The following is a 15,343-nucleotide window of genomic DNA, read 5'->3' on the forward strand; positions in this document are numbered from 1 at the left end:
GGTTTTCCACTGGCAAACCAGCAAGATACTATTATTTTAATAAGCCCTAGTGAGTGCAGAGTGTTTGTCACATGGATAGCATTGCTTCATTAGCAGCTCAGGTAAACAACTTTAGCTTGCTGGTGGAAAGTGGGCACACAAAAAAGGTTACTATATTCTCTGGCGTGGCTTGTGTCTTTGTGGAGCTAGCTGCAAGACAGCAGGTATATAGAGTTTCTTTTTGCTTCATGATTTCTATTATAACAAAAATTAACTAATGCTGAAGAGTAGCTTCATAGCTAACAGCACACTACAAGCCAAGTGTACATCACTATTAACTAGGACTGGATACATTGATATTGCTGATGGCTCACTAACAGGCCTTGACAAAGCACAGTACTGCATGACCTGGGAGTTGCCAATATGTTCAGCCAATAAGCACAGCTTTTGCTTATTGGCTGAGCTGGTACTGAAAGGCTGACACTTTTAACATACGGGTTATGCTCATTTTTGTACAGTTAGTGAGGCAGCTGTACACCATCAAAATGCAGGAAAATGCACAAGTGGTAAACTTCATCTTATACATTCAAATATACTACAGTGATGGAATTATCAAGAGTTATCCAAGTAGTCACACACAGCTACAATGTCTTTAAAACATGTACTAAGTCAAAGCATTTTTAGTGGTATTTGTGGCTGTGTCTTTTGAACCGAATGGGATGGAATCTGGGGTGTATGGTTAGTAGAAAAATATAATTTGGAGGAGAGGGTAAAAGGAACTGGGGGCGTCATCCTTGATCTGCTTCAGTGCATGAACAAATTAAGCCACTTAACAATAGCCTGCTGGACTAATAGCTTCAGTAAAGAAACTCATTGGGCTTCGGTAATGAACCTGAGATGGAAACATAAACAGTCCAGTTATTAAGTGAACTCCAGCCACCGCTGAAATCACCTGACACACTGTGACATGCTAAACCTACACTCCTTTGGTAATGCTCATTAGCAGGGTGGGATGCTATTACTCAAATCACTGACTTAAGAAACTAGCCGCCCAAACTCATTATCGCACTCATCTATTCAGTCTAATTTGCACACATTACAAAGTGGCTGTGCTGGGCTGGTCATCTCAAACTCAGTGAGCAGATTGGGCCTAACAGGACAGAGTACAGGCCAAAGAGAGCTTTAATAAGCTAATTTTATCCAACCTGGGTGCTGCTTCCCTTACACCTACTGCGTGTGTGTTAGCAAGTATGGGTGCTGATGAGTCTGTACTTTAGTACTGTTGAGGGAAGCCCAAGCTTGAGTTCCCAAGGTAACAGTCGGTTTGAGTGGGGGCTGGCTGACTCATTTGAAGGGAATCCTGGAACCAGAACAAGGCTGCCCACTCGCCCCACCCCCAGCTTCATCAGCACAACAAGCAAACAAGGCGCTGACATGTCCCCATGTAGGGCTTCCCACTGACGGGGGTGGCACTGGAAAATCCCAGCCTGAGCTTGCCTACAAGTAGCATCAGAGGACATGCACGCACAAGCACGAGGCCTCCGCGCTTCATGGCTTCGCTGGTTTCTGCCGGCAAGACTGGAAATCCATGGAGATTGTAGATGAAGAAATTACAATAGAGCGGTAGGCCTACAAATACGTCGAGACACGTGCTGGATTTGATTAGTACATAAAAGCACGGGGGAGATGTAAGGGGGGCAGAGGAGGAGGTTGGAGCTTACTGACGAGTCCATGGCACTGAATTAAATCATCTTTTTTTTTTTTAGCTGTGAACAGTGACACAAAATAAATGAGAATCAAAAACCTTGTGGGCTGGCACATGAAGTAGGAGGAAGGGAGTCAGAGGGAGAGGAGGATGAAGGAGGAGTAGGTGGACAAGAGAACTAACTCTTTCCCACACAGTTAATGGAATTATTAAGAAATTAAAAGAGATCAACAGGCGTGTAATTGACCATTTAATTAGCTCAAGGTCAGGTTGTTCTTTTGACTTTGGAGGGGCGGTTGGCCGAGGTCTAGATTCGTAGGAAAACTTTGGGCAAGCAGCTTACAATTTACAACAATTAAATCGTCACGTATTGTTTCCGCACAGTGGTAACACAGTCTTTCGATTAAATTAAGCCAAATATGCGTTATTCATAAAAAGCCAAAGTCATAAAGTCGACATACTATTAGAAAACACAATAAATGTTTTTGGAAAAAGTACATTCTGGCCACAAAACAGAAACTGTACATGTATATTCAGTAATCTCGCTGTGCAGAGTAGCCATTTGATTTGCTTCTGTCCACAGTTACATCTGTTGATAACTCCACAGTTCATTCAGTGTCTTTAGTCATTAACAACTGAGAGCTGGTACAAAGGGATTTAAGAGGCAGCATTACTGTTTTGAATCGCTGGATGTTTAATTCTTCTATTATAATTGAGGCAGGAGCGAGACAGAGGTTATGGTAACTGCTGGAAACCTGTCCCACTTCACAGAAAGGTTAATGAACCTTACAAGTCCTATGGGAGATGGAGTATGCTGTTAATTTGACAAACGTGGGAAATAAATGCTTTTATGCTTTTATTGACGGTGACCAATAGCGGCCTTTGCTGGAATGAAAGGTTTTAGTCTTTTAGGTGCTTTGCTATGAGGCAAAACAATAATGTGGAATGCATTTGTTGGAAGAAACTAAGTACATAATTGTTTGAATAGCAATTTCAGGCCAAAAAGCATCTTCATTATTAATTCCTACTTTTGGGGAAAATATACTGCGCAAAATGTACAGTAACCTAATTCATGTTATGAAACAGCTGCCTTTATTCTGAATACATTTGTGGGAATGAGGGATTTTTAAAAAGCTGTACTTTAAAATCTACATATTTCCACATTCCATTTTATGCACCATTGGTCTGGGTTTCATTTTAACAGGGCACCAAGGGTGTAATATGCTGACAGTTGGAGAGGATCATGTGAAACAGAGTTGGTGTTCACCTGAAATAGTCTGTGGGCTAGATGGAAACATCGCAAACGGCGGCTGTGATCTGATCAGGATGGGGTTTTAGGCACAGGACCAGCTATGTATACAGTACGCACGATTAAGAGATTAAATGGATAATCTCCTTCCCATTCAAAGACATTGATGGAGGCAGAGAGCTGGTTTCACAGACTTTCATTCTGGTTTTTAAATCTAACCCAAGAGATTCAAAATCCATGTTCATCAGCTGCTCACCTCTATGATCTCCCATAAAACAAACCTATAGAAAAGGGGTGAGCTTAAATCAATAGAGAAAAGGACAGAAAGCCTTCTGGAACAATTTAATTCGAAGAAGATACAACAACTCATGTTTTCCCCCCAGCAGGTGACACTGATACCATGAAATCCTCATAACAAAATGTGTCAATAAATGTTCTCTGATCTTCTACCCCTTCGGTTAAAGACGTCAAGAAATCAAGTACTCTAAATCAAGTGCAATCCAGCGATCTACATTAGAGTTTTTCTTATGTGAACATAATAATCAAAATATGGCAACATATCTCTTTCCTTTCCTGTATTTTCCAAATTGTACTGAATTTATTTCAGTTTAAATGCACAACTAACACTGTGGCATGGCTACTTTTACTCAAGTAAAATGTTTGAGTACTTTCTGTGCCACTGATTAAAAAGCCCCCTATCATTTTCATTCAGGTGGAGCTGAAGAGTGTTTTTAAGGTTAAAAGAAATCTACGTTGACTGTTTGTAGGAGGACATTAAGAGCAGACAAATTCAAGCATTTTCGAACACTTCCTTTTTGTTCTTCGTATAAGAAGATTACACAAACATGGGTCCTTTTAAGCGGATTGAACAAACATCTAGGGCTGTCAGTTTTTTGGAGAGGACAGTGCCCATTCTCAGCAGGTGCAATTTCTATGATCAGCACAGCTCCTTTTTAAGCTCTCTCTTTTTAACATCAGGTTTTATTTTTGCGCAGATGCCTAACTGGCGTCAGAGCAGCTTAAAAGACTGCAAACTATCACCGTCCTAACCTTATAGACCTGCCTCACATGTCTTCATGCAGCCAGCCCTGGTCTCGTTCTTCTTGATACCCCCTTCTCTACTGAGCCAGCTCACCCTCTCTGTCTCTCACTCTCACTTTCTCCCAGCTATACTATGGGCACTGATTCATGTGCCTGTGCGTGCACAATGTTTGCCAGAGGAACGCACAAGAATCCGAGCTCCACAATCCCTCTTAACCTCTGACCTTGGCTTATTGTTACCTGTGAGCAGCACTGTGGCAAACATGTTGTACAAGTACTGTACAGCCCTGCAAGCTGTTTGTGTTCTGCAAGTATGGAGGGCAGGGGAGGAGGGAAGGAAGAGAGGGAGCTATTTAATCCCCCCCAAAGGAACTCCCCTCTCAACCCGTATCGTGAACTCGCAGGCAAATCGCGTTGCTGGAAGGCACACCACACACACACTGCTGTCTTTTTAATTTCATCAGCTGAAAGAAATCTATACAGTGCTTTGGAATCTGACTGAGCTGCAGAGAGAAGTGAACTATACAGCACCCTGGAATGTAAACAGGTTTCTCACCAAGTGTAGCATAAAAATACCACATTGCAACAAACCTCTTGGCTATGATAATGGTCAATGGTACAGATCAGAGGTCTTAGTAGATTTTATGTTTGTTAGTCCTACAGCATATCAATAAGAACAACTTGAACAAATCCAGAGAGCAACTCAGAAGAAATGCAGCATTCATACTGAAATTACTCAAGTGTAATAAGCATAAAATACCGGATTCTAGTGAATGCTTTCTATTGACGGCCGATTTTCAGTTGCCATTACAAAAAGCATTATCTCCTGGGAATATTAGGAGCACTGTCATTAAAATCCCTTGCAGTCAGCTGCTTGGTTGAGACCAGATATGGGCTGTAATCTGCGGAGAAAGGGCTCCTTTATTATCCAATGTTAGTAATTGTCAAGCATTGTTACATTCACAGAAACGGGCACAATATTTATTTAATATCAGTAAAACCGAGCCAGACTAGGTTCTATTTTTCTATCCGTCTCTACAGATAACTGTCAAAACTCCACCACCAAGCGTCGGTAACTCTGACATACCGTGCACACTGCTTTCTGGGCACGTGTGCTGCGCTTTCTTACCAGTTGTAATTATTTATCCATTACACAATACACTGTAGATCTTTGCACTACGCTCCACTTTCCGACTTTTACAGTTAGGATAACTTTTGGAATCCAAACAATCAGTACGTACATTTAGACAGGCCCCTATAATATCTGTCAACTTTGCATTCATAGCTGTCACACTTAATTATCATGCCAAAATACAAGAAAATACATTGGCTGCAGGAGGTCCTTTGTGAAGTCTTTGTTTTTGTGTACAATTAACTGGCAAGCATGCCATATACTTAAGTAAGGGCTATTTTAGGTGAGCATAATTGTTAGTGAGTTGTTTTTATCAGCATGCCTCACTCCCCTTCTCCAGGAGACACCCCTAAGAGGAAGCATTTTCCACGGCTGCGGCCCGAGCAACCCCCCGCTAACCCTGACATTTGTTCATTTGCCCGCCCCTCTCTTTGTGGTTTCCGCGCCCGCTTTTTCCTCCCCTCTCCACGTCTGTCAAAAATTGACCACTTTACAGGGGGAACAGGTAGGCAGACTCCGTCAATCCCCCCCCCCCCCACCTGTACCCTGAAACGCACAAATTCGCACGCGGGGCCGACTGCCAAAGATCCTGCTTTACTGACTGAAGTGGAAGGTGGGGGGTGTGTGGAGGGTGGGGGGATGACAAAGACGACAGCTTGTGTGGGGGAACATTGTCTGCGGCTGCGACGAGAAATCTTTTCAGGAAAAACAGGATTTTATACACAATGGTCGTGGGTGTGAAGAAAGGGGGCACATATTAAAAGAAGTGCCTTAATGTGTGCATAGCTACTGGTTTCTTAAACTGCATTCTCATGGACAAGGTCCAATCTGCTCTTTTTTCCCCCTACAAGGCTCTAGTGTGACAGACTGGATCAAAGAGGGCTTTCCAGGTTGTCCTTGTTTTCTTGGAGAGCATTCGTGATATATCCAGGACAGGGCTCAGGCTGGAAATTAATCCAGCACGCTGACACAGTAGACCTATCTGCTTAAATAAAAATAAATGTGCAAGAGATGCGATTTTGGATGCTTCAACTCCCCCCCACCCCCCGAGAAATTTAATTCACATGACAATACAAACAGGAATTTGGGTTGTTATTAGGCCACGCGTAAATGCTGATTATTCCCTCTGCGCCCAAACAACCTTTCCAATTGCTCACAGGAAACCATCGCAGCTCACGTTCTTCATGCAGTGAAACCTCCTCAATCATCTCACCACAGCAACCGTGGCGGGGAGGTCAGTTGTTATAGAGATGGCAAGAGGCTTGGTCTGTTATCAGCTACAGTATTGTGTGTGCGTATAAGCGTGCGTGCACTTGAGTGTGTGTTTATTGTATGTGGACGGGGGATGGAGCTGACAACTGAGCGGAGGATTCTTATGTAATTCTCCCTTTAGGTGGCAGAGAACAGTGAGAGCAGCAGCCCACACTGAAGAAGAACCTGTTTGTTAATAAACTGCAAGTAAGATAACATTGATGTATTATTACATGGTGTTTGTACTCAAGACAAGGGCTGTCGAGATGCAAAAAAGCGCCAGGCAAGTTGGCATGTCGCTTCACAAAGCATTGATTTTTGTCCTGCTAGCACTCCTCCAACTTCTTTCAAACATACACACACGTCCCTGGATGCAGACATCAGAGACATACATGACGGCTGCGCGAAAGAAAAAAGTAATGCAAGAAAAATAAAGCAAGAACTAACAAAGACTAGCGTCCTAAAACGGCAGAGACGAAGAGGAAAGGCTGCTGGAGTTGATATTTTTTTGCAGGGAGGGAGTCCAAAAGATGAACTCCATGTAATACCACCTCTGACATTCAGCCTGGCTCTAGTTGACAGGATGAGCATATGTTCTAAATGCTTAAGCACCTCCAGCTGTGCTTCACTGTTAAGGACTATTGTTGACTTGAACCAGGGGAGGCTTTTGGCTTGTTACGGGGAAAAAAAAAAAGGGGGGGGATGAATGACCTGCGTGCAAAACTTTATCAGGGTTAAACTAATTCGAGCTAAAATACAAAATATGATATCTAATACACAATTTTATGTCGATATCTTGAAACTTTTGAAAATATTCTTTAAATTCTGGCACAACTCTCGTCATCAATCACTTAAACAGGTGCTCCGCTTTACTTCACATATTTATGTTACTGACAACAATCTGTTCGTATTCTTTAAGACACTTACCACAAAGAACATGTGTTTATCCTGTCAGTTTAAGTTTAAACAAAGGATGACAACAGGTGCACCGAGTGGAGTTTAGACTGGATAAAGTTGCTTCACAGGACTCGGAGTCAGTAGGCACTTCTGCGTAAAAGTTTGCGAAACCACAAACAAGCAAACTGTTAACCTGGGTTATGAGCATGTTTAGCAACTTTGGAGGGAGAAAAAAAATCACATTAAAAAGGAAAATTGTTCACTTCCTTTGCGCCCACCCCCTTGTCATAAGATATGGATGTCCCGTAAGGTTATTTGTGTTTGCTGGGAAATGAAGTGCTCAACTGGATTAAAAACATACTGCATATGTTTGGAAATCTGTTTCCCTGGGCGTATGAGTGGAGTGAGCGAGCGTGAAGCAGCAGCTTGCGTCTCCTCCAAGAGAGAGGGCAGACACTCTCATCATTAGCTGGGCTACAATGTGCTCCTCTACCTGCTCCAATCTGCACAGCCAGGCTCCGCTCTGACGCCAGACAGATGTTCCCAGCACGAGGTGCAAAGTATCGAGAGGGGAAATGAGAGTGAGCAGGAGAGAGGCAGAAGAATGGAAATATTCAGCAGAGTACACAATAAGAGTTTAATTATGAATAATACCAATGGTTCTTTGTTCTCACAATGAAGCTAGCTATGGTTCGCCTGGCCTTTGGGAAACTGTTTTTGGCTTCCATATGGGGGCAGCTGTCTGTCAAAAATAAACGCTTAAATCATAACATGCCACAGTAGGGATAATTACGGGATAAAGAACAATACAATTATGTATGTTTATTTGCAATATTGGACAGGTATTTTGCTAAAACAAACTCTGAGGCTATTGCAGAGGTTAAAATTGCAACGCTATTGTTGAATGCTTCTTAGAGAGTAATGATCTGCAAAACTGACAGTTTTTGCAAAACTTCACATCAACTATAAACTTTGGATAAAGGCTCATCACTGAGTGCACAGGCAGAAATGTCTCAGTGCATGTAAAACACACAATATCTCCTGAAAAGACACACACTAAACATATTCACAATAATGGTAAATAAGTACAACGAGAATCTGTTGTTGTTGTTTCAAAACAGTCTGTGCCAACATGCAACTCTTGTCCTCTTTTCTGTGTTTTTGTGGTCCTTTAAGATGAGGTGTTTAGAGTTTAAAAAAAAAAAAAGAAAAGAAAGAAAGAAAATGCTAAAATTTTAATGCTTTCAAGAGCTAAATGGTGAATGAAATGCTGCGAGGCATTGCACGTCTAATAGTTTGCAGATAAAGGACATCTTGAGGTGTGGAGCAGATGATCTCTGCAGGCCTCAGAACTCACAAACACAAAGCCAGCTGGTCTGACACAGTCACAATACTTCACTGTTTGTATTTGCCTGAGCAGCAGCAGAACGCAGGCAGTGTCCTGCTTTGGGAGCCGCTACAACAGAGATGGATGTTAAAGCATGCAAGTCCCTCATGCACCATAATCGCGAATGCACGAAGGATGTGCATGCAACTGGCCTTCGATTAGTCATGAAGAGGAAGCTGATATGTGATGGCTTCCAATCCTCAAAACAGGACAGAGTGATCGGAGTCCAAACAGGCTACGAGGGGTCGTAAATCTCATGTCTTGTTTAAAGAAATGTATCTGAGCTCGGATGATGGCTGCTGCATGGTAGCCTTAGTGTTTCTGCTTCTGGTGGCTATAAACAGACTGTAGAATAACTGCAGAAAAAAGTTGGAGCTCTGAAAAATCCAATAATCATCTCTGTATTGCTTTTGCATGCTAAAAATACTGCAAAGTCACTGACACTGACTTAATATACTGAGTGTATCCCAGCTCAAAGTGCAAGGGGCAGGGGACATCCTGGACATCAGTCTTCATGTATGGAGCATTGTAAACAAAGTTGCAGGCATTCTGCTGCACAGTGAACTAGATGAGAACATTTTAAATCATCTTTCCTGCACCGTGTTTTATAAGAATATTTTTTTAAATATCATTCCATATCGGACAATCTGCTCCCTGAATATCAGCTGATGATATTGGTCTGGCTATAATTATCTATAAAAACCTAAGGCTTTTTTATCTCTTTCTAACCAGTGAGTGCAAAAGTGCATTAACTATAGCACTGCTTTGCAACTTCATATTGCATCATGTTGACTCAACATGCACCAAAATAATGAGAGTATTAGAAAGTTAAAGTAACACCCAGTGCAGTTTATATATATGCTAACTCTATTCAGGTACTAATGATTTGCTTGTTATAGTAATTATTGCTGCGAGTCCGTACCCGAACATCTGTATTGATTTAGTCTCTGGGAGAGCAAAGAGAGGGAGGGAGAGGCTCACAATCTGGAATTCGACTTCGAGAGCGAGACAACAATCTGTTGATGGTTATTTTGGTAATTGTCCACAATTGATGAAAAAAACCCCAAAAACAAAACAAAACAAAAAAAACAAAACAGCGTGTGCTGCAGAAGATTCTAAATGATTGTTACTGTTGTTCAGGGGGTCAGGGAAAATGGGCAGTCGCAATGAAAAATGCATATAGAGCATCTAATAATGCGAGCTCTCACAGAAAAGTGGACAGCTGGTGAGAGAAGACAAGACACCCAGCCACACAGTTTACACTTAATTGCTGGAGTGAATTGTTCTTGGCAGCCAAAAGTAAAGATGTGATATGTGATACACAGTTAAATAAAAGATTTAACACCTGACAAACATTAAAATATGATTGTCTTCAAATTGTATTTGTACAGTTGTTCGGCATGTTTATAAATGTTTGCTGATGCTGTTGGATATAGTTACATTTATTTTTGGGATTTTTTCCTACTGTGTCAGGCACAAATAACAGCTCGACCCAGTTGGGTTTATTTTGAAAAATGACAAAGGAGCTAAAACGGAGGGACTACTTACCGCGTAGTTAAAACCAGAATCTGACTTAATGCTGTTTGTTTAACACAGACTTTAAAGCACAGCTACAATCCAAGCCAAATAGTTGAAGCAAGTCTTTTCCTAAATCTCAGTTTAGCTAAACCCACACTTTAGTAATTTGGTTTATTATCCCACACTTGGTTCTTTGATAGCAGGCAGACTCATAATTATACGGATGTGTTCTCTCATTTATCAACGTATCAAAACTGCTGTCAGGATTTTTTCCCCCCATTTAACTTAACTAGCTTGGCCCACATTTGTTATTAATCTCTGGCTCTCTTCCACAGTGTGTCTTTTGTCCCTCCCCCTCACCCCCAACTGGTCGCAGCAGATGGCCGCCTGGTCTGCTGGAGGTTTCTTCCTGTTAAAAGGAAGTTTTTCCTTCCCACTGTCTCCAAGTGCTTGCTCACAGGAAGTTGTCTGATTGTTGAAGCAACTGATGTTGTGATTTGGTGCTATATAAATAAATTTGAATTGAACTGAGCTTTAGCAACATCAGGACTGAGCTGTATTTTCTGGTTTGAGTAAACCACACTTGGATGTGCCACAGATTTTACAGCAGGGCTTTGGACCGACACCAGCTTGTGACCCCTGAAGCTGGTTTTGTGTCTGAAACCAGAGACCTTTTATGCACAAGGCAAATATGTTAATCGCAACAACACAATGTCATTATCTTAAGATTACTATTGATAATCATTCCAAAAGAAAGACATCTGCTACTTGGTTGGTCCGGTCGGCCTGATAATGTTCACACTCTGATTCACAAGTATCCTTCTCAAGTGCGTCTTACACAGCAGTCACGTAATTAAAAAAACCCTCAGCAGCATGTTTTGATAGGTGAACAGCTGAACATGCAGAGCAAGGTAAGGTGAGGAACCTATCTAAACACAAGGTACTCTAGCAGGTCTTTGCTGTGCTATCATTGATTCTCTAATGAGACTTTGGTGGAGATATCGGTGTAAATCTGTAGCGCTGTGCTGCTCAGTCCAGCCTGACCTCACTTTATTCTCAGTTATTCTCATAACTCCGGATATGGATAAAAAAAAAAAAAATAAATAAAATCCACACTAATTATGGAAACATCCTCATCTAGGGCAAGATTGCATGACCTTGTGCTAATGAATATATATGAAAAGACTATGGCTGCTGCAGCTCACACCATCTGACGAGTGAGGATCAAAACACTGATCCCTTTGACATTTGAAAGCATGACCCCTGACTTCAGCTAAAGAAACTTTCCTTTCAGAGTAATCTACCATCAAACACATTGTTACAAATAACTAGTGAATGTCAAATATTAGCACACAGAACTTTTTATTTTAAATTCACATGAAACAATAATGCAAAGAATAAATTTAAAAAAAAAATCCTCAATCATATTTGACTGTGACTCTAGTCTTTTCTTTCTGAATTACATATACTTATGCATTCATTCAAAAATTGACCGACATTGCTGTCAAAACCGCTGAACCAAATCAAAATCCAATACATTCACATCGGCACTTCAAACAAAACTGAGATTTTATGATGTCACCTAGGCACCCTGGTCAATTAAACACCTCCCACTACAGTTGGCATCACTCAAAAGGCTCATTAACCCTTCTGACCAACCACCAGTCACAATCAGAAAAACATCCCATCACATTGGCCAATCCCTACATGGGCAACGCAGGTCAACACCCACACAAGTGACAGGAAATTGAATTGCTAGAGAAAATGTGCTCTGTCTGAGCACTTGAAAGACATTTGTTTATTCACAGCTAGTCGTGCAGCCAGGCAGACTTTATTGGCTTAAAAATAAGAAGCAAAGGTGATGCCTAATACAATTTTACAAAGTGCAAATCACTCCCTTTTTTTATATCATTGATGTATGTGAGAAATGTGAGGTAAATATTCATAGATTCCTTACAGTAAGCCAAAGTGTGGTAAAATAAACCAACTCTCACCAATGAGCTCAATCACAGAACGCACAGTCTACATCTACTGCAGGTTTTCCAGAATATACATCCCAAATACATCACATTTGGATCTTTAAATCAATGTGCCGTTTACTTCGTGTATGACCACGCCTTATAAAAACGAAATGGCAGCAGTGATACATCGCTGAAGCGTCTTTGTGTGCTTGTTTCTTAAACCACTAGTCTTAATCTACCGAGTTGATCTCCCGGTTACCGGGGGATTATAAAATGTCGGCAAACCTCTAAATATTTGAGGCAATCAACAACTCAACATGCATTTGGCGTTAGAATGCAAGAATGTGAAAACACACAAACGAACGGATAAAAAGGAGTGAAATATGAAGAGAAATAAGGGGATCGGAGCTGTGCCCATTTCGGGGGTGTAAAATATGGAGAAGTGTGGATCATTGGGGGAGCTGCTCTGCCTGGGGGAACAGATGAAGGGAGGACATTCTGCCAAGATCTCTCCACTGAAGGGGGAGCTGAGGGACTGGAGCTCTATGGGAGAAAAGAGTGTGCGCCTCGCATGCTGCTCTCCTCAATCTCGGTCTCACACGCCTGCATTGACACATCCCAGGCTCTCTGCAGCAGAGGGAAATTGCTGCTGACAGGGCCTTGCAAACTTTCACAGCCATTTAGAAAGACTTACTCCCACACTTTTGTCACAGGCATTTATTGCACAAGATACATGATATGAAAAATTAACATTTTTCAAACTTGGCATCCTTTTTTTGAACCAAGTTAGGCTTAAAAACCATTCATAATTTTTCAGCCTTACGATCGGCCCCAGTGCAGATGTAAACACTACACATGCCAAGTGAGACCCCGAGATTATGAAAATGCACAATTTTCAAGAAAATTTTTTTTTAAACAGCCACGCGCTACATCATAAATTTGTACCCCATGAGTTTCTAATCCAATAACAAACACGGCCTGTGTCACCATCACCAAAACACAAGTCTTGTTTTTCCTTAAAGCGGCGCAGTTTTTCAGTCTTAGCGTACCTGTATGTCCACGACCAACCAGTGCCTCCAGTAAGCAGATGTTGGCTTGCTGCGGTTTGGAGCATCAGGATCGACCATCACCAAGACGTACGTCTTTTTCTGCAAACAGAAGGAGATTCATATGTTATTGATTTATTTAACACAGACAAAGTGTTTACCGCAGTGCCATGCACACTGTGATTGGCCCAGAGGCACTTTGAGCAACAGCAGTACCTGATCCCTTCTGCTTTCTAAACAGCCATGTGCCGTTTGCACATTACGTCGCCCAAGGCTTGACAACTGGAGTTGGTTTAGATACTCAAAAACACACACTTTACTTTCTAAGCTTTACGTTACCCTATTTAATGCTGTGTGAATTCTTATTCTATTTATAAAATGTATGCAGACAGCAAACAAAGCCAGAAGGGTGGGTTTTCTTCTGTGTTAACAGTCTTAATTCAGCTGCCAAGGTTAAAGTGCTCAAAGTATGAAGAAAGCTGTCCTAAAAAGGCAATGATACACATTGGAATACAGTAGCTGTGCTAATCACAAACTTATTCTTCCAACAAGTGAGCTCTGTTCCTTCACAGTTATTCTTAAAACTTCATATCATTAATGTGACATCAACAAAATGACAACGTTTTGGATCCGATACCAAATCCTCTCGTTAACATATTCACAGTAACTTTCTGCCACTTACCAAGTATCTTTATACCCCTCAATCTGTCAATGGATAAAGTGAGAGAAAAAGCATCTTAACTAACACTTGATCACAGTTATTGGACGTTGACTTGGCGGCTTAATTGCCGGAAAATCTTCATTCTGTCTGTCCCTAAAAGTTAGAGAATTATGAGAGCAGATTGAATTATTGCGAGAGCACATTTGTCATCCCTGGTCTAGTGCCCAAAATCTGCCAGACCATATGATGGGCTTTTTTTATTTTGTTCACTTCCTCTACAAACAGAGACATTAATCAAGGCTGTTTCAATCCTCGCTGTCCCCCTTACTGTATATCGTGCTTCCTACAGAGGCAATACCATAATGCTATCAGCTTTAATACACAGAGAACAGATGCATCGTTTCTTACATTCTCACGTCGGCTGCCAAATAACACTGTTGGGAAAGTCGGTGCAGGAAAACATTTTCCATGTAAACATAAATCTTACATTTCTGTTTGTTGTGTCCTATCAATACATTCGTGCAGGCCTGTGAAAATTATCCTAAGCCGATGTACTTGAATGAGATAAAGAAGTAGTCGTGTATTTTTTCCGCAGATGCTCATTTTCAGAAGGATTCTCTGCCTACCTGACAAGCAGTAATAAGCGTAAACAACTAAGCCTAATAATAGGATAATACTGTAGTCTCAGTGATAGTGCCTGCAGGTAACATCCAGACACACCAGCAACAATAGAGCCTCCTCCACAGCCTGTCAAAAGTGACTCTATATCAGTGACCCCCCCGGGCAGCTTACCAACCATGACCTGTTGCCTTCTCAAGAGTTGTAATCCTCATTTGTACATGTTTGCTACCAGGCAAAGAAACTGTGATAATGTAGTTACACTAATATTTAAGTCAGACCCTGATGCATTCAGAAATAACATGGTTTCTAACAACAGATGCACACACCACACACACGTGTGCACGTAGACACACACGTGTGCACACAATGACTAAAAGGGGGGGGGAATTTTAAGCATTTAAATTAAAAATGACCTCCAGTCACAATTACCATTGAAAGAAATTGCACTTCATTGGATATTTCACGAAGGTTACCATGGATGGAAAGACACCGAACGGGTGTCTTCTGAATGCCAAATTTAGAACAACACTGAGAACATTTCACATTAATTTCCAACCGTAACAACAAAAACACCGCCTATTTATGGTGGGCACTGAATTTAAATGATTCCTGCATATATTTCTTGCTCGAATTTCTACCTGTAAGAATCTGTCGGGTCCAGCTGGCATGGGCAGCAAATAATACAAGAAGCTCCCTCCATGCTTGCACTTCACACATTGTGGCATGTACCCTTCTCTATTACGAGGACATTTTTTTTTCTCCATCTGTCAAAATCCACATTAATTACGCGCAGATATGTGCAAAAGACTCCGGGGAAAAACAGATGCATATTCTGCCATCTGAAATTATTTAGCGGTGCTCGAACAAACTAAACGTATATCAAAACATGTTTTAA

The 15,343-nt window shown here is 41.4% G+C and overlaps 1 protein-coding gene across 2 annotated transcripts in view; it reads right to left on the minus strand.

Annotated features, from left to right (window-relative positions):
• The window catches only part of pebp4 (phosphatidylethanolamine binding protein 4), a 52,775-nt gene that overhangs the window by 16,029 nt on the left and 21,403 nt on the right, over positions 1-15,343 (minus strand). For both annotated transcript variants that reach the window (XM_026186666.2, XM_026186665.2), the window contains one exon: positions 13,170-13,268. In XM_026186666.2, coding sequence (XP_026042451.2) covers positions 13,170-13,268 — 99 coding nt within the window. The remainder of the gene's footprint in view (positions 1-13,169; positions 13,269-15,343) is intronic.

The sequence above is a fragment of the Astatotilapia calliptera genome, chromosome 12 (genome assembly GCF_964374335.1).
Source record: "Astatotilapia calliptera chromosome 12, fAstCal68.1, whole genome shotgun sequence".
Classification (NCBI taxonomy): Eukaryota; Metazoa; Chordata; class Actinopteri; order Cichliformes; family Cichlidae; genus Astatotilapia; species Astatotilapia calliptera.